General features: G+C 37.2%; 1 protein-coding gene across 1 annotated transcript in view; it reads right to left on the reverse strand.

Moving 5' to 3' along the window:
* Window positions 1-1,235: 1,235 nt before the first annotated feature.
* TTC33 (tetratricopeptide repeat domain 33) overlaps window positions 1,236-25,340 on the reverse strand; it is a 40,206-nt gene continuing 16,101 nt past the window's right edge. Inside the window, exons 3-5 of the mRNA XM_071581219.1 lie at window positions 18,663-18,744; window positions 11,991-12,122; window positions 1,236-4,805 (exon numbers count right to left, since the gene is read on the reverse strand). Of these exons, the coding sequence (XP_071437320.1) occupies window positions 4,455-4,805; window positions 11,991-12,122; window positions 18,663-18,744 (565 nt within the window). The 3' untranslated portion in view covers window positions 1,236-4,454. The remainder of the gene's footprint in view (window positions 4,806-11,990; window positions 12,123-18,662; window positions 18,745-25,340) is intronic.

Below are 25,340 nucleotides of genomic sequence, written 5' to 3' on the forward strand. Positions count from 1 at the left end.
AGCAGTCATCCACGCCCATCAGCTCCTCCTGGTTCCGAACTAGCCCCACCTGGAGATGCCACAGCCCAAGGACTCCAGCCCCTCTGAGAACAGAACGTTAACATGATACTGACCCGCAATAAACACGGTACCTGCAACCTGCCAACAAAACAAGCCCATGCGCTTCTGCTTCCCCATGCTCCAGTCCTAACTGCAGTCATTATATATTGTATGACCTCAAAATAAGTTAAGATAGCACCTGCCCTCAACACAAGCTTTTTACCTCCTTCCCCCTGTATTTAGGATTGGGAAGACCCTGGATGGCCAGGCAAGTTTCCAGTATTGCTGCTCTGATCTTGACCTCTAACACCAACACATACTCAGACTACTTCAAACAACTTTCAGAAATTACAAGAGTAAACCACTACATTTGCTTTTTTCCTCTTCCATAACTTTTAAAATCCTGTATCTTACAGTATTATCAAATTAGAGTCACTGTTGTGTTATCTGAGCCATACTTTTTTATTTAGCCTCTAGTATTATCAGAAAGGATTTATTCTCTCAATGTGTTTGATTTTTTTAAAGATAAGTATCTCCATCTCTAAAAGTAGAACTCACATGCCCGGTTTCAGCATTTCAAGTTAACTACCAGTCAGTCACCTTGAGCTCCCTTTGTAGTCAAGGAAGTAATTAGGCACCTTGGGAGGCTGATTCACCTCATTCTGATACTTATCTAACATAAGGCTTATGAATGGCCCTGTGAGGCTGTATATTTCTTTCCACTGGATATAGAGGGATGCATAAGGAAAAATGGTTTAAATATTTAACTTGATTTTTAAATAAAGCAAAATTAATCCACCTAACCTGCTGTTTTTCTTGGTGCTTTCCTCTTTAACAACATTGCAACACTTGAGCATTTTAATATATGATTCACATAGAAGGCAAGTCACTGCAGTCACTGTCACTACTGAGGATGAAGAATAAAATAAATTCCTGATGTCAAGGGGCAAGTGTTGAGGGTATCCTATTTCAGATAACATCTCCCTTTGCTCCATCTCATGTGGATACCCCTGAAAGGCTTAAAAGCACTCAAGCACTACCTTCATTTTCTCCTGAGATATCTTTTTTTCCTTTTTTTTCACTGTAACACATTAATATATTAACTAGAGACAGAAGCAAATTATTAAAAGAGGAGCATTCCAAAATGGGCAATAATACTTTTGTTTTAACCAAAAGAATAAACAGACATCACTAAGCAGGAGAGAAGTCAGTATTTTATTCAAAGAGATCCAGAAAGTTTCATACATGCAAAACATGGCATGCTGTACAAAACCCCAATGTTGAAATCATCAATTTTTGAACTTCCCAGTTTGAGAATAACAGTGCTACAAGAATTTATCTGCTCTACAGTGCTCCACAAAACACTACAGTTCTGACAATACCAAGAATTCATAACCTAGCCTAATCAGAAGGAAACACATTTAGTGCAGATGATGGAAAGAACCACCTCTGGAGCCCAGCACAGCTGTTCTGCCTGATGGTCTAGATGAACACCCAGCCATTAACTTGGCCCTGCAGCACTGAAGTGAATAGAAACTTTGTGAATCATTTCAGTGGAAACAGATTCTGTGATAACATGGGCCTCTGAGAGGAGGAAAACAGTCCTTCCTGTGTGAGTAAATACAGAACAGACGCAAGTTTAAAGTGCAAAGAAAGAAAAGATGTGGTGGATATAGCTGAGCTCCTCCAAAATAAAAACATATCCTCGAGTATCTCCCAGATTTCCTTTTATAGCCAGAGAACATTTTGTCTTTGAAGAAATCTGTCCAGATCCTTCTCATGCTAACTCGATGGGCAAAATAAGATTAAAAAATCTTTCACGTGTAACAATTTAAACCATAAAACCGTACCTTAATCAAATGCCTATTGAGTAAGCATTTAAGATCTATTTTGGAACTGAATGAACATATATAAATGTAGCAAGATGTTTTACATTTAATATATTTTAGCCATTGTAATTATCATTATTTTGAATACTCAGAAGATATTAAGAAGTGTAACTTTTTAAAGTGTGTGCTTGTGCAAGCATAGATCTAAAAATTCCCACATACAAAAGAAGGTTCAGGAAGAATACTGCAAAAATTAATCAAAACTTAGTAAGTACAGTAAGGCAATTAAGTTTTTGAAAAGGATAATTACTTTTTCTGAAGACTGTAAGTGTCCTCTTAAATAAAGATATTCTGATATCAGATATACTGAAAGTATTATTTAAGAAAATTTTTCTGCAATATATTTTCTATTGTAAAAACCAGTATGCTTCGCAAGCAACATTATTTTCTTTTAAAATATGTTACTTTGAAATTATAGATCAGACTTAAAAAATGCAAAGATGACTGATTTCAAAAGGTTTCCCTCAGGTACAAAACTATTTTTTGAATGTTATATAAAATGTTATCAAAATCAAGTAAAAATGACAGGTTCCCAATCCTGAATTCTTCAGCAATTCCTCAGCTGACAATTTTTTTCCAGTGCAGTTAGGAGGCAACCATCTCTGCTATGTGTCCAAGACCACAAAATGAGAGCAGTTTCAGCACAGAGTACATCAAAGAAGCAGCCTGAATTCCTTTCTCTGGACTGCCCGTGTGAGGAACCAACTGCCACCTTCCCCTAAAGACAGATGAACATTGAAAAATCTCTTACATTATGCCTGTAAGTTAACACCATGTGAATGCCCACAACATCCAAAATCCAAAAAGGACAAAAAGGGAGGCACCAGCAATGCTGTCTTGAAAAGCTGGTTCACTAAGAACGTACTTTTAATGGCAGGTAAAAACAATTCTTTCCAGAGAGAGTAATTAGGTGTTGGGATGGGCTGCCCAGAGAGGGGGTGGATTCACCATCCCTAAAGGTTTTTAAACTGAGACTGGACGTGGCACTGAGTGCCATGATCTAGTAAATGGACTGGAGTTGGACCAAGGGTTGGACCTGATGATCTCGAAGGTCTTTTCCAACCCAATCAAATCTATGATTTTATGATTAGGAAAAACAAATTTACTCCCTTTATCACATTAGCCTCACTAGGAATGAAAAGGCTGAACACAAGACACCTGAGTCATACCTAGTTTCTATTCCCACCATTTTACTTCTGGTGATATCTGTCGCATAGCACTCAAGATGAGGAAAAGTCAGTTTCAGTTTCGAACCAAATGTTCTTTCTTCTGGTGAAACATTTAGTAGTAACTAAGCATTCAGGGGCTTATTTGGTATAGCATTTCCTTTCATCTAATCAGAAAGTGTTTTACCCATTCACCTATGAAAGCAATGTAAAAGTTGCTACTTGATTTCATCTGACTACAAATCAGAAGCCAGATCTGTCACATACACACAAAAGCAAAATAATAATCCATCACTTCTTCACAGGAAACTCTCAAAGAAAAAGCAATCTGAATGAAAATAAACACTGCCGATAACAGAAAACAGTTCACACTTTAACTGGAAGATAATGTTAATAATGATTGAAATAATTTTTAAAAATTCCTTTTTCTTTTCGAATAGGTTTTGGCTGGGATAGAGTTAATTTTCCTAACAGTGACTAGAATGGGGCTGTGGTTTGGATTTGTGCTGGAGACAGTGTTGATAACACAGGGGTGTTTTCATTATCACTGAGCAGTGCTCACGAAGGGTTGACACCTTTTCCTGCTCATCCCACCCCACCAGAGAGGAGAGTGGGGGTGCATAAGAAGCTGGGAGAGGACACAGCCAGAACAGCTGACCCCAGCTGACACCAGGGATATTCGATCCAAAATGTCATCATGCTTAACATATAGAACTGGAGGAAGAAGGAGATAGGGGAAGACATTCAGAGTGATGGCATTTGTCTTCCCATGTCGAACGGGATGAAGCCCTGCTTTAAAAGGGAACACCTGTCTGCCCTTGGGAAGTGGTGGATAAATCCCTTGTTTTGCTTTGCTTTCATGTGCAGCTTTGGCTTTCCCTATCAAACTGCCTCTGCATCAGCCCACAAGCTTTCCCCTTTTTATTCTTCTAATTCTCTCCTCCATCCCACCAGAAGGAAGTGAGCAAGCGGCTGCATAGGGCTGAGTTGCCAGTTGGGGATAAACCATGACACTTTTACAGTTTAAATAAAAGCTTCCCTAATTACTGGAAAAATGTAGACATCACTTGTAAAATTAAGAAATACATCAAAATGAAAGCAGCTGTTAGGGCACAGTTAAGCTTTTTAACATTATATTTGTTTTCAGGATTTTTTTAGAATAGACTCTTGGCTTTCTTCTCCAAAAATAAGGGTGGAACAACAACTCGGGTCAATGATTTTTTAATTTACAAGAGAAAAATAACTTCAATTCTCTAACTTTTGTAGGTCTCCTACCACTTAAAAAAAAAAACAAACCACAAAGCAAGCCAAATACAATAACACTAGTTCTTAAAACAGGATGGCAACCCATGTGGCTGCCCTATCGGGCTCTGATGAAAAGGGTTTCATCAGGAGTTGCAGGACAACTGTCCTTCTCAGTAACAGTCTCTACTGCACCTGAAGCAGACACAATCACTACAGTTTTAGCTGCTGAAAGAGCTTTCTCCTTCTCTGCAATGGCAGCACAGACTGCCACAATTTCATCACTTTCAAAGTCATAGTCTGGGATTGGTTCTTGTGCAAGCTCTTTTTGTTTTAGCAGTTCTTGCACTGACTCAATCTTTGTTGCCTTCTGCTGTTCATGTAGTTTTCTTGCCCAGGAAAGGTCCTCTTTCCATACTTCAGGGTTCATTGGAAAGATGTGTAAGGATACCTGGAAGCTTCGGATTGCCTATAAATAGAACAGGAAAGAAACAAAGATTAGACACTTTAAAACCTACCTATTTCATCCTAAAAATTGGCAATAACAAAAAAATTACATACATCATTCACTCAAAGACAAAAGCCATTTTACCCCAGTCTGTCTTTATTGGAGCAACCCTCCCTCAGCCTAAGTTCAATAGCAGCATCATTCCTAGACAACTGTGTCTGAAAGTGTGAAAATGAATGAACAACCCAAGTACCTGGCAACAAGGGCAAAAATAAAGTCATGTCTATGAAAAACAATAATGTAAATGAAAAGGTAAAAACAAAACTAATTCTTGTTTTCACAGTGTTTTATTCCACTTTTCTCTCATCATCAGATGGTATGGACAAGCAAAACCAGAGAGATAAGGTTTAAAGAAATACAGAAATGAGATGACTGGAATTTGAAGTATCATTAATATAGCTGTTTTAAATTAGCATACAGACCTAATACTACATTAACACTACCCAATGATAAGTAGTTTCTGTAACAGGTTTGTCTTTGCAAAAAACACTTAAATAAACAGGCAGAAGTAGGCAAATAAACTCCCAATGTGGAGAGTTCCTCTCAGAAAGAATCCCTATAATCTCACAAACCATGTAATATTAGTATAGGTAAGTACAGTCGATACTGCTTCTCCTTTTGTTCAGTTCAGATGGGAAAAGACTCACAAATACAAATCTACAACCCAGAAGTCGTTAAATATAAAAAAATAACGCATGTGATCATCAAAATCCAGTAGATGTGCTCTTTGACAGTAAGAGGTTGCTACAAAACTGGAAAAAAGCTAGACCAAGAATTACAAGTGTATTGTATTTCAGTTATATTAACAGTGAAAAGGTAAAAACTGACCTTACCAACTCAAACTTAGGTGCATGTGTACAGAGGCATGTGTGTATTTCACACTTATGACTGTACAGTCAGTCATGAATATAGTCTCCATAGTGACCAAGCTCTTGGGTGACAAGATACAGAACCCTTGCTATAGGCTGGGAAAACAATGATTATATAGATTTGGATTATATTTGGGAAGAGTTCTAGCAACTTGCGTATTAAGACTTTAAAGACATAAGGACAAGCACCAGTTTTCATATTCAGTTGTGGTCTATAAATACTTAAAGCATGCAAATTAATTTGTAAAATCCCTGGTTTTCATCTGTATTTACAGAAACTAATAGTTCATACTTCTGATGGCACACATGAATACATGAAGCTCATATGATGTGAACTCAGAAGACAAGAGATAGAAATCAGATTTAAGAAATGATAATTATGCTACCAGCATTACAGCTGCCTCTCAGTTCCAGGGGAAAAAACACCAACTTCGATTATTGGTCCACAGACAGCTTAGAAGTGTAGGAGTATGCTGACCTTTAAATAGAAGGAGGAGTGCAATTTAATTCTCGTAAAACAGTGTCTTTTTATTCAACTCTGCTAGCTTTTAATTTTCAGGGATAGATGAAATCCAAGTGAACACTAAATCTTCCTTTTTGTATTTCTGTTGAAAACAAGACCTAAACAAACACCATATGCTTTTAAGCTCTCCATGAAAGAGACTCCTTAATTAAAACTTGTATATATAGCTATGCTTATGTACAATGAACAACATTAAACACAGGAATAAAATATAAGGTAATATTCAGTAGGCTTTGAAGCTGCTTTGATGAATAATACAATACAGCACAAAAAGATCATCCTAATAAATTTACTAGAAAAAAGCTTTTGTGTGTGACATTTTTATAAAGAAATAATAAAATAATAAATTTTTCAGTGCTGCAAAAGACGAGAGGATTATTTTAAAGCAGCAATGTAATACTGAAAAATACAGACTTGCCATCCATATGAACTTTTATGTTGCCACTGCAACTGTGCCCAAAGATACTCATTTCTATTAACACTGAAGAAGAGTGCTACTTCTAAGTCTTCCCCTAATGCAGATGTAAATCTCCTTTACCAACTACCTACTACATTGTAGGAAAATATAATGATGCTAGATAAAATTAGTATTTCCAGCCTGATTTTAAAGAGCAGCTATGGTTTCAGAGACCCTGCAAGTAAGGACTACAGGACTTTAAGTCAGTACATAGTCATGTATCTCATTTTGATTCTGCAGGGAATTGCAGTGTAAAATCTATTGCAAGACATTCTTGCTTATGAATTACAATTTTTGAAAAACTTGTATTTCCTAAGTATTTTACATTTTTTCTCACTCAAGAATATTCTGTAGCACATAATCTTTCATTTGTCCCATGAGCAGTCTCTTCTGCTAGTTTGCATAGTCTTTAAATGTCTTTTGCACAGTCTGTAAATGTCTTTACACTTTTTACATGTTTTTAGAACCCATGGACTTAATAACTGTCACTATGCAGAGACATCTAAAAAATATAAGGGAGCTTTTAAGAGGTTATGCAGTTATGCACCAAAGTATGTATTAGGCATTTATGTTACATTTGAAAATTTCTGACCTACTTTAAGGGATGTCCGTCAGTGAAGATGTGCATACATCTACCATCTTCTTCTGTGTTTAATCAACTTTAATGTGGATTTTTATTGTTCATGTTTTTGTTTGTTTTTACAGCATTCAGCTTAGTGCTTGGGGGTAATGGTCCATGAAAACCTGGACATGTGCTCTTGCATCCCAGAAAGCTAGCCATGTCCTGGGCTGCATCCAAAGCAGGGTGGGCAGCAGGTGAGTGATGGGATTCTGCCCCACTGCTCTGCTCTGGAGCTCTGCATCCAGATCTGGGGTAAGAGTACTTTTACCTTGAAAATCAGGAAAATCCAGGAGGCTAGAAAACATTTACCTCTCTATTACCAAATTCTATTAAATTTACTGAAGTTATTACAGTAATTTTAAAACAGTGTTTACCAGTGTTTAATAAACTTTCCTCCACACCCCTGTTTGTCTTATACTGTGCATCTGTTGTAGCTAAAACATTTAATTACAAGGTCAAAATTTTCAGACATTTATTTCTCCAAAGTTCTGATCATCTGGCAAAGGTAACTAACAGCAGATATAAGCTAATCAGTTGCAATCACTTGCAAGAACTCAGTTCCCCAGGCAGAAATGGAGCTGAAAAGGGCTTTTCAACTTTTGGAGACCTACTTGCCCTTCTTTCTTGAAGGAAAATAAAAATCACCTCTGACTAGAAAATACTCTCATGTGTTAAAAACCTCTAGGTGAGTTATCACAAAATATATTTATGATTTCCAACAGCAGTTAAAAAGGGAAAAAAGGATTGCACTATAGTAGATGGAGACTAATACAAGACCTTTCGGGGGAAAGTAGTATTACTGGCTAATGCCTGTAGCACAGTAGGACTGTTTAAAGCTGTTAAAAATAATTTTATAGAATCCCACTTCCACTGACTAAGCATGGTATTTTCTCTCTAACTTAGTATTTCCAAATACTTAGCCTTTCAGTGGAAGGTCAACCATCAGTTTCTTTTTGATTACCAAAATTTTTTTTATGTTTCTAAATGCTAACATTGGTAACAGTTTGAAAAATCATCTCAAACTCAGAGTTAGTTATTTTAATTGGCTAGATTCCAATAAAATGTTTCTCTCTTCGGGAGTACATAACTCCCACCATTATCTACAAGACCTAAAACTATGTCTTTCAAGAGAAGTAAAAGGAAAGGGCTAATCTGAGAATTCATATTGTCAAGGCTTGATTCCTTTGACAAAATGTTGTGTCACACTTGTGGACTGTAATGCCACTATTTAGTAAGAATACAGCAAATTACAGCCTTCAAAACATCAAACAAAAAGCCTGAAAAATGTGGTGCATATTTACACACCTACACAGTTCAATTTGTGATCCTCCGTACTCCAGATCCAACAGGGACCCAGAACAGGGTCAGGTGAAGCCACAGAGTTGCAGAATGGCTGAGGTTGGCCAGGATCTGCTGAGGTCATTGGGGGCCAACCTCCTGCTCAACCAGGGCCACCTGGAGCTGGTTGCCCATGGCCATATCCTGATGCTTACAAAATTTTCCACCATGAGAAACTCTTGCAACTTTCATTTGGTCCCGTTGTTTGGTATTTTTTAATGCCGCTTTTGTTTGGGCTGTTCTTTTTTCCTGTTTAATCAAAGTATAGGGTTCACTCTGTTTCATGGTTTTAATGAAGCTAGTATTGTGAAATTGTTACTGGTTAAGATGTCATAACCAAGACAGTAAATGAAATTTGTAAACCTAAATATTTACAAAGACATGAGAGAAATATTGCAATCTTGACTATATTTCTACAGTTTCTAAATTCCCATTGCAAGTTTACTCAGGTGTGATCTGTAGACTGATTTATAGAATTTAAGGAATTTCAGCCTTTACAGAAATAAAGTTCTCCTTGCTCACACTGAAGTAATAGTGTTGAATTACCCTATTAAAATTCAGAGGAAAAGAGCAAACAACTTTTAAAAAAGCTAAATAAAAAGGGACTACTTTACCTCATCCTTTCTATCACAAGTTTGACAAAAGATAAAACAAATCTTTCTTTGTTTGCAAGAAATTAATATATTACGCAGTTCATAAATTAGATTTATTTGGAAGCTCTAATGTAGACCTGGGAAACTTCAAATTAAAATACAATAAATTGAGGGGGTTTTCCCTAAGAAAAAAATGCATAATTCATTGTGAAGTAATAAAAATATTTACAACAACCATTTGGCAGGATATTGGTGATTGGTGGGGGAGAAATGAAATAAAGACACAGAAGAAGCTGCTTTTCAGGGCAGTAATTTCCAAATCTCATAAAAAATACTAAAAAGCCCCAACACTTATGCTTTATTAACTTTTCTATGTAAAAAACATAATACAGGGGAAAATTAAAAAATCAGGACAATGAAAGACTAGTGAAAAAAAGGGTAATTATGACTTAGACCACTTGGTCAAGAAGCCCCCACAGGTTCAATAATTATGAATTAATTTCATATTTTAAAACTCCTTCCATCTTAACCTTTTAAAATTCCTTACAAATTGTTTGGTTGAAAAACAAATAGTGGACATTATCTACATTTCAGAGCAACTCCTCCAACTTGTCTGTATGTGAGAACACATTCCTCAGAAAGCAATTCAACCCTCCGTAAAGACAAAAAGGCAATCAAGTGGAAACAACCAGTACCAAAGCTCTGGAGACATCAACAAGAGCTTACACCCCTCAGATTCCCTACTCAGAGACAAACAAAACATTAAGAGGGCAAACTACCTGATGGTAATAACTCATTGTCCCTACCTCTTCACAGACAGAAATGTCAAATAACAAGAACACCTATACACTTCGATGCAAATATCAGATTGTTCCTATTTAAAATGGCTCGCTTTGCATCATGGAATAGTCACAGACTACATAAACCAGATCCCTTTCTCATGAAGCTCAACAGTGCACTCTAAGAGAGCACCTGAAGTGCTACTCTGAAATGAATCAAAATGAATATAATGTGAACACTACGTTCCCAGCACTTCAGATATCCATTTCATTAGAATGTACACAAAGCTTACAGGATCTAGTAAGCAGACCTGGTGGTGTAAGCAGTATGTGTATATTACTACTTAAACCTGACATTACAGCAACTATAGCATTTTTCAGAGAATAAACATCACCAGTTACCTAGGATCCTTGAAGGAAATAAAACTTTGGATTTCCTCAGACTAATGCATTTAGAAATCTCATCTATAATTTACAGCAACAGTTTCATACACTTAAAAGGAAAAGATCCAGACAGTATACAGACCATTTGCCTTTACATTCTACACCACAAAAGCCATGGAATGCCACCAGTATTGTAATGCAGATATGCACAGATTTATATTGGGTATTTCATATTATGATACTGCAGCAACAAAGGGAGCACACTGCACATCTGCAATACACAGCTTTTGTCTTAGGTTTTGTCTAAGGGAATTGGAGCACCTGCTCTACAAAGACAGGCTGAGGAAGTTGGGGCTGTTCAGCCTGGAGAAAAGAAGATTAAAGGGAGACCTCATAGCAACCTCCCAGTATCTGAATGGGACCTACAGGGGAGCAAGAAAGGGACACACTGTCAGGAACTGTAGTTGATAGGACAAGGAATAATGGGTACAAACTGAAAGCTGGGAATTTTACACTAGATTTTAGGAAGATGATCTTTAAAGTTCCTTCCAACAGAAACCATTCCTTGACTCTATAATGGTAGGTTATTCCCATTGTTTGGGTTTCGTTTGGTTTCGTTGGGTTTTCTAAATACTGCTCCTTAATACAATTTAGAAATTAAGTTTTGCATGAATTGTTAACCTCCTTTTTTTTAATTCTTGAAAATTTTCAGACTAAACATTCTAATTTTGCAAAAACTGTAAATTAAACAACAACATTAATTGTATCAAACCAGCACACAGTTACTTCTATTCGAAATACAATCAGTATCTTTATCTGAGAGCTCATGATGAATTATTCTTCTGACCTTTGTGAATGTGTCTGAGTTTTAAAAGGTCACTTGCTGTGTTTCACACTAACTAGCAGAAATCTATTATACTCCATATGTTACATTGTTTACAGAGGGTATACAATACAGAGGAAGAGTCTCCCTTTGCATCACATCATGTACCCAAAACAGCACCATGGCATACAGATGCAGCTAGAAAAAAGATGCATTCCATCTACTACTGCGGAGTATTCCTGGCTTTTTGCTGTCTTACTAAGTGAAGAAACATTTGAGGTAAAGGACGCAGAGAAAAGCAGGAATTGAGCACACATGATTTGCTGCATATGAAGCAGGAGAGCAGGAGACAAGGAAAGTAAGATACTAGAATTTTATCAGCAAGCATGTATAAAACTGAGTCTGAGTATCAACTGGGAGTTCACATTACCTTCATAGTTAAACTGTGGTGAGCTGCAGCAGTACAGCACCCAGAATGTAGTATGTGCAGTTATGTCAACATAATTACTCTATTGCATTAAGCCACCACATAAAAATAGTATATACCACAAAAGTCTTTGAGCTAGGCAGGTCTTTATCAAGTCCACTAATAAAACCACACAAGAAGCATTTGTGAAAAACAGTAAAGTAGAAGGAATACTGGAGATAAGTAACAATAATCTTTTTTCTTGTCTATATTCAGGATACCATCAGGATATATAGCTATCTTGATATCTCTGTATTTTCCTTCTCACACACAATTAATTTTGTTTTCCCACCAGTGCTATCTCTCCTAATCCAAGCTGGGCACGTCCCAAAGTCTGCCAGGCATCCCAGGAACGTGGGTTTCTCTGGACAGCCATTTCTGCTGCATGCACTGCTGGGAACATTTCATGTAAAGACATCAGAACCTATAACAGAAATAGAAAAATAAAAGAAAGAAAAATAAGCAAAATTGAAAATAAATTTAAGTGTTCTAGGATTACCCAGGCAACAACCATTGCTTCAATGACTAAGGACCAGCTCAGCTTATCTAGCTTTTTTTAGTTTGTAAGTTAAATTATCTGATCTCAGATAGTCACCCAGACTCATTTCAATTCTCATGGAGAGAAACAAGCATGCTAGGAGATGATTCACCTGAACTATTTAAGCAACTCCATTAGAAGTAGATTAGTTGCTTCTGATGGTGTACCTACCCCCTTGTTTACAAACCCTATGCTCTGTAAAAGATTGAAACACTGAAGGACAAACACAGGGAAAATTAAACACAATAAATGTGCAACTATTGTTGAAAAATTTTTGGGTTGCATTTTTTCTTTTTAATAGAAGACTGGAACCTACCAAAGACAGTTGCAGTGCACATGATATAATCACAGAAACAATTCCTGTAATTCAGGCATAGAAAGAGATCTTAACAATGACTGTTGTATTTAGAGAGTAAGCATTCTGAAAGAGCAAAGCCTAATTTAGACATGAAGTCACCTACTTTTGAATAAGAAAAAAAGTGGTTTCTTAAAGTGAAAATCTCTGTTATTCAGCAGTGTGCATAATATTTTTCTTCTTGCATTGAATCTCCATAACTAAACCTATAAATCATAGTTATCAATACATAATGTGGCTCAAAGCTTGCCTTACGTTTCCAAGACCACCACGAGATTGGCACATTACCTGAAGAACTGCATCACTCTGAGATCATGATTTCAGACACCCACATGCTATGGTGATAGATAACAGTGTAAGAAACAAATGACAACTGCATTCCTGCAGTATGATGAGAATGTCAACCACAAGAGTAAGACTCATGTGTGGGCAACCACTTTCATCCCATCTGACCCACAAGTAAGATGAATAATTTTAGAACACATTAGGATGATTACTGAAGTGCAAAAAGCATTTATTTAATCTCACTGTTCTATGATATATGAAATAGATAAATATGAGTGCAGAAGAGGATTCAAATGTGATGATCTTGAGTATTTACTGTAATTAATGGGAAAGTACATGCACAGCACAAGGGTGAATACACTAAAAAACAAGTGAGGGTGCTGGGGAAGAGAGGAAGGCAAGACTTAGAGAAAATAATTCTGTACTGAAGAAACCAAGACACATCACAATCACAGCTTCTGATAAACCCTTATACATACTTCTGCTGTCTTGGTATGACTAAATTTTTCTAAAGACTAGCTCTCTATGGCTTCTCTTTGATTCAATTTAATGGACTGTACCTTAAAATTTAGAAATAACAAAAAAAATCTATAAAAAACAACCCACTTTCTCCTTTTTTCTTCAACAGTTCTCAATGACTGTGAGTTGTATCAAAGTCTGTAATGAATGTTACATATTTTTCCAAAACTTTTAGCGCATTGACATTGTTGTGTGCAGCTTCTCTTTTCTGGAGACATGTAAAGTGAATCAAACTGTTACTAGTGGACAGGTGTACATCCTACCAAGATTAAGTGATTCTGCACCTATCAGCTATGTTTTACACTAGTGTCTTAATGTGCTTATTCCCACAGGAGAAAACACAGACTATACACTCACCAGAACATTTTTATGCATCCCAAGTATTCATGACTTCCTACCAATATTTTCTACTGCAAAACAGTAATGTTTAGGGAATCTTTTGCAGTTTTTAATGTATTTTAATATTTTGTTGACTGAATTATGACCTCACTAATAAAAGACCATTATTCTGCTTTCATCTGTTTATGACTGTTGTATGTACATGGACAGCTGCCTTGAAAATGTTTTTTCAAATCATGGCAGTAATTACTGTGCTCCTAGTAACTCTGACATCAGTTTTTCAAAGTCCATTCAAACAAGTACACATTTGAATGTACATGCATTTTGTCCAGCATAGGTAATTTTTTCAGTTATTAATAAAATGACTCAGCCATACCTGTCAGTCATTGCAAAAGAGTAAATTTATTAATGCACACTGTTTTCCCACACTTTTGTTTTCAGGTGAAGAGATCATAAAAATGAACATACAATAGAAGACCTGAATGTGTGCGGCCTTGTAATAAGTTACTCTACCTGTATGTTATTATCATCTTAATACAATACCTCTACAGGCTGCTGCTTGGAAACTGAACCAGCAAGCCAGGTGTTCTGGAAAATCACACTGAAAAAGGAATAAAAAACACGGCTTGCATGAAGTTTTGCTTTGTACATATTTGACAAGTGGTGATCAGACCTTTTAATAGGGTGGGCCACATGGCCAAGACAAAGCCAGAAAGACACCACACATGCTGTAGGTCTTGTACAACCTGCCTGTCACATGCTCAGCATGCAGCCACATTAAGCAGCAGATCCATTTCTGTGTGTGTAATATACTTATCATGTGCATATATACAGTGCACATATATAGCGATGTGTGCATATATATATATATATATATATATATATGTAGTGATAACACTCTATTAGAAAACTTTCTTAGAACAAATCCAAAAACTAGAAAAAAAAGTTACAAAGTGACAGAAACATCTCAGGACTCTCATTGCACATATATAGATATGTGTACATATATATACATATATACACACACACATAACTGACTAGAAGGAAATGTCTATATTATAAAGATGTTCAGTAAGGGGATTTTCAGGACTTTATTCCAACAGATTTACCATTATTGCATGCATTAAAATTAACAACATCCATGTCATGCAATGACTTAGTTCAACAGACCTAGTTTTAAAAAAAAAAACCATACATGAGAGATCAGAAGAATCAGAAGAACTCAGTGGCAAAAAGCCAACTAAATATACCAACTATCATCAGGAGACTGACCAAGCATTAATAATCCAGACATTAGAAGGACCCATCCTGTTTTACCGACAATATTCTGGAAGTGTCATGAATCTGAGTAAGTTCTGGTTTTAAATGACCTCACTGGATTGAGACTGAATCACTATATATAGATACATTCCAGGCCCAGTGAAATTGATCCAATTCCTTTTTCCACCCAGAAACTCATTTCAAAATACAGATGAATAAAATTCTTCCTATTCATAAGCAGCTTACATTCATCCATAGGCAGTTAAATGCCTCCCTGACATCCAATCCCGTCAGATCTCGGAAGCTAAGCAGGGTCAGCCCCAGATCAGTACTTGGATGGGAGACCTCCTGGGAAATGCCGGGTGCTGTAGGTTCTAGTCCTGAGGAACTTCACTGGCACTGTCCAAGCTCGCTCAGCCGTAGCAGATGAACCTCAGGACTTAAACGGTGGGGCCAGTTCTGCGCACGCTGAGCCTCACCTAAAATCCACTGCGCAGGCTGGAAGGGCCCACCCACGTGGGGACAGCCCTTCCCAAATCTTCGTTCGCGAAGCCGAGCCACACACACACACACACATTCATCCATGCTGTAAAACAACTACCATTACACCACCCAGAAATGCTTTTTGGAAATTTAGATTTCTGTAGTTTACATAAATGTTTTGATGGTAAACTTGTCTCACTACACATCCCAACTTAAGGAGAAATAAAAACTTCAAAATGGTCAGCAGTTATTAGCTGATTAGTTATAGCCTAAAACTTGGAACTGTAAGTCTGGTAATGTCTTAAAAATGTTATAATGTCTTAAGTGGGAAGACGGTTGGATGGAAGTTGATATCATTTCTTTACCAGTTCAAGATTAAGAAAACCTTTAGAAAAGGGGAAAGGGAATGATTCAAATATGAATATGATGGGTTTCATCTATGGAAACAAAGAGGAGACATAAATCTGAAATCCTTGTTGTGTTCAATGAATGCAAATTCAGGATCCAACATTATATGAAACTAGATCCTCATATAGCTGGTGACAAAACATCTAAAAAGCTTATTAAATGGAACTAAACCTGTGTGCTTTCATTTGAACTTATTTGTTTCTATAAATATCTATAAACTATTCCATTCTGTACTTTAAAAGTCCTGTCATAGTTGCATAGTGTGTTTCACTGTTATCTGAGGTCTGAGGTGGAAGTTAGTTTTACACAGTCTTAGTGACTGCATTAATATAGGCAGTGTTTATACACTCTTTCGTATATACTTACAATAGTACTTATCTAACATTAGAATCAACACTAGGCTGTTACTGGGTCTTTATTTTATTGATTTTTGTTTTTCAACTAAAAGGTAAAAATGAACTTGTATAAACATTTACTTGCCACTCATTGTTCTTGCAATGGGGGAGTAGCTTAGACAGGTAATGGAATATTAATTACATATACCACACAGGTCTTGCATGCAAAGAAAACTGCATCCCTAACCTAACCTCCTTACACACCATAAAAACTGTTTCTAAATGGGTCAAAGAGTAGCTAAGAGAAATGGAAAAAATCTCATCAACTTCAGTGGGTTTCTGCAGCAGTTGAGCAACTCCACAATTCCCAAATGATTTTCTGGAAACAGTTATTTTAAGTGTCTTTGACAACTAGGAACTTTAAATGCTATTTCCGCTCTTCAGAAATACTGAAAAACATTTGTCTTACATCTGTTAAAATACAGATCTTTAAGAACTTACCATAAACATTTACAGATTCCTATTGTGCCATTAGCATATTTATCTGAGCTGCCTATTAACAGTATGGAAAACATCAAATTTGCTGCTCAAAAATGAAACCTTAATGAACTGGGAATCTGCTATATAACCCAACATAGGATTATCTTAACAAATGTAACAGAACATAAGACAGATATTCAAGCCTGGGCAAAACTCTATATCCTCCAATGTTAATGCTCAAAAGAAATTACTTTACAAATAGACTTTTCCCCACTGAAAGAAAATTAGTATAGACCATAAAGAATCTTTGCATACTGCACAAAGTATCCTCCTCCTCCAGTATGTGACCAACACACCAGCATGGGTAGATTTTTAAAGACCTGGTGCTGGTCAAGCCCTTGCTGAAAGTGGTGTACAATTCTTCCGAAACATTTTCATTGAGCTACGCACTAACAGCTGCAGTATTTGAGCTGGTATGCTGGATTGGAATAACACGGTCAGCTCTAAAACAGTGCTATTTAGATGTTAACTGCAATATTTTTTGAATGAATTACATATTCCTATCTTGGCAAAAGCTCATACTAACGCCTTTAGAAGAAGAAAGCGATCAAATTACGCATTAAACAGTTTCCAGTAACCATAAGTCATACTGCAAAAAACATCTGTAATAATTATCTACATGTACGAAAGAGAGGTTACCAAGTGTGTTTGATTTAAAAGACTCACTAAAGAGTTTTATAAACGTATACTTTGTAGATAAGTTTTTCTCCTATTCGCATTAGGTGTAACAGAAGTGTTAAGCAATATGAGAAAGTCCAGCCAAACAGAAACAATGAACTGCCTAGCCCTGATCTCCTCTTCAGGAAAGAAAGTAAAGGTATGGTAGAAGCAGAGGCCTGGGTTGCTTTATTCTTTCAGCCTTCATTACTTTCCAATGGTTTCATTAGACAAGGAAAGATATTTTACAAGATGAATTAGAGTCACAGAGCTGGTTTCTGAGCTGCACCCAGTGAGCAGGAAACCTGTGTGCCTCTAACTCACCTTTGCTATTTTGGTGAAATAAAGGGACTGGGGTGCTGAATAAGCAACAACCCCTCAGTATTAGGTATTGCATCTGAAGCAGAAATTGAAGCATGTTGTAGTAAGCATCCATTTGGATTAGTCATTGCATCATAGTTCAGATCCTTGTAAGCTGTTCCCCTCCTGTCCTGCAATTTCCATGGTGAAAATATTTGATTTTAGTAAAATTTCAATTAAATAGAGTGTTTTTGAAGACCTAGCTTAATTCTTACCTACACGTAAGATCCTAAAAATGAACTGTTGGAAGGGAGCTGTTCACTAATTTGTCTCACAGAGCACTGTCCCACTGTCCTGAAATTTTCAACAGCTTCCTCTTGACTTCAGGTTCAAAAAAAATAGTTTGATTCCAAAATAAATGCTACTTTAAAAACACCCTGTGTTAAGGACTTAAGGAGTCACCATCATCACTATCTTAGCACATAAATCGTTTCTTTCCAGCATATAAGACACCTTAGTAAATCTATGTAATAATATGAAATCAAACTGGAACATATCTTTTGCATACAGTATCCCAGTATAATGTTGATGGTATTAAGCCAAATCTTTAAAAATAGCAGGTAGATTTTTAATAGTCAAATTGCCTAATCTATCACATTAAGGCTCTCCTTGATCCTTTCAATACAACTTTTAAATCTTTCGGTTTTTCCCCCACACTGTGACATACTAACAAACTACCCAACAAAGACATTTATTGTCATTGCCTAGGATAACAGCATTTTTGAATTCCTGTTAAAAAGTACTTTGTTGTTGGGAAAAATTAAATACCTAAATTGTGCTGTAGTGCTTGCACACAACAACTAAACAATGTTGCCTGTTATCTGTTCAAAAACACAATGCTTTCTTTCCTAATTTGTAAACTGCTAATGAATTGTGATGCTTTACCTGTGATTTCATCTCATAAAGTGTAGCATCCTCTGGAGTTAACTGAAGTGCTTCATCCCACTTGAGAATAGCCTCTCGGTACCTGCAGTTAAAATAACAGTGTAACTGTGTTTAAAGTACTGGATATTTCTATTTATATCCTGACGTTGTCCTAAAGAAAGTGTCATGGCATATAATTAATATTAATCACTTTTCTAACTATTTCCCCATAAGGCATACTGAACTGTTTTCAGGAACTAGCTATTTGTTGTTTTCACCAAGTAGATGCTAAGTAAAACTATACAACTGGCCTCAAGTGAACTTACAAATCCATGTAAGAAACCTGTGGCAAAGCTTAATCACTTAAAATTAGAAATTTTAAACCGAGTTCAATTCCCCTCAGTGGCAAAATCATCCTCAGCCAGGCATAAAGAAACATATTCTGAACCCAACATCCCTTAATACAGTCACAATTTAAAACTTCCTTTCTGCACTGTAAGATACTGTAAGAATCTAGAGACACCTAAGTAACTTGGGTATATAAATAGAAGAATCAAGTTGAAAGTAAACAGCTATACTTCAACTTTGGGAAAGCATACACTTGCTTCATATGTTGACCTTTCCTAGAAAACAACAAAATAGAAGAGGTGAGCAAAATCAATAAAAAGTAGTTCTTTGTCTTCAACGATGAGGTAAATTTGGACAAATGCATACTATGGTTTTGAACCACACTGAAGAACTGTAACAGAATAGCGAGATGCAGTTACAGGGCTGCAGCCTTAAAACTGGCATCAGGTAAACATTTATCAGTCTGGGGGGTACCACATGTTGTCTGATTCTGTTTCAAAATCCACATTTGTTACACAGACCTGTGTAGGAATCCCTGTATTCCATTGCAAAGGTATAAAAATAGTTACTCTTGGTAGATACACATGTAACAATGTCAATGTAGTGTAGATAATGCTACAGTAATTCTCCCATGCACTTCATATGGAAACACCTTCCTCTACTCCCCATTCTACCTTGTCATTCCTTTCATCGTTTTTCAATCTTCTGTGTTGTGTTACACCTCCAGGTTTGCCAGAGCAGTCACATGAAAACTTTACGTAGTTCTGAACGAAATGGGAATAGAAAAATAAGACTGCAAAAGCAATTCAAACTCTCCTTATGATTCAGGTTTTATTAGTTTGCAAATTACACTGATAAGTATGATGTTTGATTTGAGTTGTAAGCAAAGAATGTTTCAATAAATTTTCACATTTCCTCAAAGTTCAGCCACCAGCTGCGCATTTTGTCATCTCTGCTCATTCCCAATGGGCAGGTGTTCACTCTAAAGAAAACATCATGACATTTTCTACATATGCCAGCAGAATCTTTAAGCTGTTATTTAGTTGGCAGGGACTACTTTTTAAGTAGAAGATTATAATTTTGTCCCAGACCTACCACAGACCTTGCACAATAAAGCCTACATGAGTAAGGGAAGTCCTCAGCTCAGTTAAGTGGTTATTCTGGCCATGCAGAAAGGTGCAGTAATACAAGTGCAGCAAAAAAATTTTAGTAAAAGAAGATTCTGGAAAACAGACCAAACACAGTAATAACATCAGCAAACAGACAGGAAAGAACAGTACTGGCATCCTGCAAGTAGAAAAGTATCAAGACAAAAAGTTGCATTTCAGGAATCCTAATTTTCACTTCTATGAAGAGATCATTGCTCAAAGTGTCAATCTGAATGGGATAAAAATGGGATAACAAGAACATGGTACCTCTGAAGGACGTGCCAAATATAAGCTAATGTCCACACAAATCCTCTTAGGTTTTGCTGCCAATTTGTCAACAGTCTGACAACAGAATAAAGATGGACAAGGGAAAAGAAGTTGTCCATTAACAGGAACTGCTATGTGTGTTCTGTGTGTGAACAGTATGTTACTTAAGTCTGCCTGTGTGCCTCAGAAAACAGAGAAGGGACAACAGAATGCCAGCATCACTTCCCAGACAGAACACAGCTGCAGAGGCTTGGTGAAGGAAATGTTTTTCACAGGTACATGCTGAACTGGCTGCTAAAAGGACTGACCGCTGAGTACTAGTCTGTAGTGCGCAGATACCCACAAGGCTGTGAAATAGTCACTTTTTCAGTGCGTGCATTTTCTTGAGAGGAAAGTCTCCTAAAATACGAGTGTTCTATTCCTTTAAATACTCAGAAAGAAAGGTATTTCCATTGGTGCTCCAGAAGAAACTAAGGTCCTTACTAAGAGAAAGAGACACATTTCTTGCTTGCTCTAGTAATGCAAATTTAGGAAAAAAATCATTTAAGTAAAGATAGTCCATTAATGACATAATTTTCTACCTCATTCTTTTGAAGGAAAATATTATATATGTATTAAAATATCAAATTATTGAAAAAGCTTCCTAGGGATATAAGATGCAGTTGTAAAGAGAAGGTTCCAGTAAATGTTTTATGCAAACCATAAACCTTGGCTGAAGCGAGCTAACTCAGGAGCAGTGTTGTAAAATAATTTAAAAAATAGAACATTTTTCTATCTTTTTTTGAGCTTTACCACTACAAGAAGGGAGAACTAGTTTTGAGAAGGAAAACTTCAATACAAATATGACATCTGTTTTGGGTTTAATTACTACATATTTAATGGGCATTCCATTTGCTGTTTCCATTTCTTTTCTTAGAAATTAAACAAGCTCACACACAGTTGTATAACTAGCAAGTCACAGGCTTGTATGCATCAGCTGCGCTACAAAGACTGCCATGTCACTGCTGGCAAAATTGAAGTAATGAATTTCAGCTTGATGGTGCTCCACCAAGGTCTGCAAGGACTTCTTCCAAAATGTCTGTTATGGAGAGAGAGTACACATGTTCTGAACACAAGCTATGGCACAGCTAATACACAGCATCACAGAATATGCTGAGTTGGAAAGGACCCACAAGGATCATCCAGTCCAGCTCCCAGCTCTGCACAGTACCAGACCCAAGAGTCACACCATGTGCCTGTGAGTATCATCCAAACACTTCTTGAACTCTGTCAGGCTTGGTGCTGCGACCCCTTCCTTAGGGAGCCTGTTCCAGTGCCCCAACATCCCCTGGGTGAAGAACCGTTTTCTAATATCCAACCTAAATGTCCTCTGACGCAACTTTAGGCCACCCCTTGGGTCCTGTCATTGGACACTGCAGAGAAGAGATCAGTGCCTGTCCCTCCAATTCCCCTCAGGAGCAACTTGTAACTGCAATGAGGTCTCCCCTCAGTTTCCTCTTCTCCAGACTGAATAGACAAAGTGACCTCAGCTGATCCTCATACAGCTTCCCCTCAAGTCCCTTCACTGTCTTTGTAGCCCTCCTTTCGACACTCTCTTATAGCTTAATATCCTTCTTACATTGTGGTGCCCAAAACTGCACACACCATTCCAGGTGAGGCCACCCCAGTGCAGAGCAGAGTGGGGCAATCCCCTCCCTTGCCCAGCTGGCGATGCTGTGCCTGATGTCCCCCACGACACAGTTCACCCTCCTGGCTGCCAGGGCACTGCTGACTCATGTTCAACTTGCCATCCACAAGGACCCCCAGGTCCCCTTCCATGGGCCAGGTCTCCAGCCTCTCATTCCCCAGTCTGTACACAAATCCAGGGTTACCCCATTCCAAGTGCAAAATCCAGTACTTGCCCTTTCATTTGCCCAGGCCTCCAGTTCATCAAGGTCTCTCTGCAGGGTCTCCCTGCGTTCAATGGAGTCAATTGCTTCTCCCAGTTTTGTGTCATCTGCAAACTTGCTTAGTATCTCTTCCAGTCCTGCATCCAAGTCATATATGAAGATGTTGAAGAGCAAGGGCCTAAGATGGATCCCTGCAGAACCCTGCTAGTGACAGGTCACCAGTCTGATGTCACCCCATTCACTACTACCCTCTGCACTCAACCCATGAGCCAAGCGCTCACCCACCACATGATGTGTTTATCCAGCTGTGTGCTGGACATTTTCTCCAGAAGAATCTTGTGAGAGACATTATCAAAAGCTTTACTGAAATCCAGAAAGTTTGCATCTACTAGCTTCCCTTGATCAGTTAGGTGGGTTAACTTGTCATAAAAGGAATTCAGATTTGACAAGCAATAATATGCACTTGAATCTTAGGTCCCTTCAGAAAAACGGATATGAAATCTAGCATTTCCAAATCAAAAATAGCTCATCTCAAAAATAACATTTCAAAAACAAGGATGAGACTCAGAAGAACACAGATATATCCACCAGTGATCTATGATGGTGTATTTCTTCAGAAATCTCTGATGTTTAATCAAGCAGAGATTAATCCCAAGAATGACTTGTCTTGGGATTAATTAATGAGTTGGCTGTGGGCCTACTGACCTGTACAGCAGTTTTACAGATAAATGATTTCGGGGACAAGAAGCTGTGTGTGAGTCAGCAATGTGTCCTTATGCCAAAGCAGCCCAACAGCATCCTGAGCTGCCTTAACGTCACCAGCAGACAGAGAGGTGAACTCCCTTAACTAGTGAGCCCACACCTGGAGTGCTGCATCCAGTTCTGGGATGCCCGGTGTGACAGGGACATGGACACACTGGAGTGAGTCCAGCAATGGGCCACAAAGATGATTTAGGAGCATCTGTCATACAAGGAGAGGCTAAGAGAAATACGACTATGCGATCTGGAGAAGAGAAAGTTCAAGAGGAATTTTACCAAGGTGCAAAATAACCCATTTGGAAGTGGGGCTGGGAGTAAAGAAGATGGAACTAGACTCTTCTCACTCCTACCAAGGGACAGGACAAGAAGGAACAAGCCAAAATTGAAGCACAGAAAACTCTGTTTAAACATATCTCCATCACTGGAGATATCCAAAATGCAATTCAACAATGTCCTGAGCAACTGTAGGTGACCTTGCTTTGAACAGGAGCTGAAGCAGAAAATTTTCTAGTGTTCATAGGATTATATAATACCAAGATATGAGCAATGTCAGTGATTCATGATTTAAGATATAATCTTCTCTTGGTTAAATGAAAATAAATCTTAAGCAAAATATCATCTTACAACACTGATTAATTTTTACATCTCTATGATCACTATAAAAACGTACATAATAGTAAAGAAGTGACAGAATATCAGTAGTGGACATATCCTGATTTTACAGATTATTAGACTAGTATTTCCAGAAAAATTAAAACTCTTATCTGTATATGTATTGTAATGAAGTACCTAAACAGGAACATAAAGCATTTTTAAAAAACCCAATATTTTGAAATATTGAATCACTATGAGTTTATAGATACAGTATCCTTAATTTTACCTATCCACAGTGCTATCAGTACAGTAGTATATCTCATTACAAAAAAATTATAATCAGAATTTAATTAGCATTTTCTCTTCTTTACTGCACATTCATAAAAAGGAATAAATTATTGACAAATAAATACATCTCATAAATGGCCTCAGCATAGAAGACTTCATGGATCTTGACAATTTTTATTTAACAGCACATGAAATCCCATAGCTCCCCTAAAGTACTGAAACTGCTCTCTTTAGATGTGCTACTGACCATCTGGGAGCTATAGAAACTTGGCACGTTTTTCTACAACTTACTAAACTTTTGAAACAACTCATGCTTACACTTTATGTTTTAAACACCACTTCTGGGAAAACTGGATCTCTCAAACTCTTGAACAAAATAATTTAAAAATTCCTACTTCCAAAGAAAATACATTTAATTTGAGGTTTCCGGGTACAAAAACCCAACACACAAGTTACACAAGATCAATTTTTGAATCATATATACATAATGCTAGAAAGCATCACTGCGGCTCACACAGGATTTAGAGTCTTACAGTTTTACTCTGACAGGCTTGCCACAGTTGATGCTTCAGGACCAGGGAGAGACAGGACATGATCAGAGTGATACTGAAAATATCTGCAAATATATAGAAAAAGCAATGGTATCAAATTCAGACAAAATGAGACACATCTGCAGGAGACAGGCAGAATACAGGTGTAGAGTGTCAGGGGAAGGCATAAGGAAACATAACTCCTGGCATTTCTGTGAGACTTGGATGGCTATGCCTACAATCAGATGTTATAGGAGAACGAGGAACAACATAGTTAGACAGAGTTAAGAAAGTTGAAGTAAATTTTAAAAAGAATATGCCTAATTTTCAAACACTCATATCATAGAGGATGAACATGAATGACCTGTGGCCACCAGCAACACTAGTTAGAACAATTTTAACCTAATACAGAGTCAAATTCAGACCTTATTGGAAGCTAAAGAACACTAGTCAGTAACTATACAGAGAAACGAAGAGAATTCTAAAAAGAAATGAAAATTAAAGCAGAAGTTGATTATAGGAATAAACTTCCCCTTTTAAACTGGGAGATGATGCAGGGCTAGCCTGTGGGAGAAAAAAATTCAAAGAACAGGAGAAGGAGGAAACGAAAAAGAATGAAGGAGAATGAACACAGCTTTTTAATGTTTTTTATGTTTAACAACATCAGAATTCTCTAAGTGAAATACGTTTTTAAAGTAAAATACTTCTGCTGCTGTGGGTGGGAAAAGAGGTGTACAGCACTTCATAAAACCATCCAGAGAACAGTGCAGAAACAGGGAAAAGGAAGTTGTTTGCTTAAACATGCACAGAAAATTCTTGTTCACAGTTAGTGCCACAAAGCATGTTCTAACCTCACTGGTAACCATCATAAGATTG

The sequence above is a fragment of the Pithys albifrons genome, chromosome Z (genome assembly GCF_047495875.1).
Source record: "Pithys albifrons albifrons isolate INPA30051 chromosome Z, PitAlb_v1, whole genome shotgun sequence".
Lineage (NCBI taxonomy): Eukaryota > Metazoa > Chordata > Aves > Passeriformes > Thamnophilidae > Pithys > Pithys albifrons.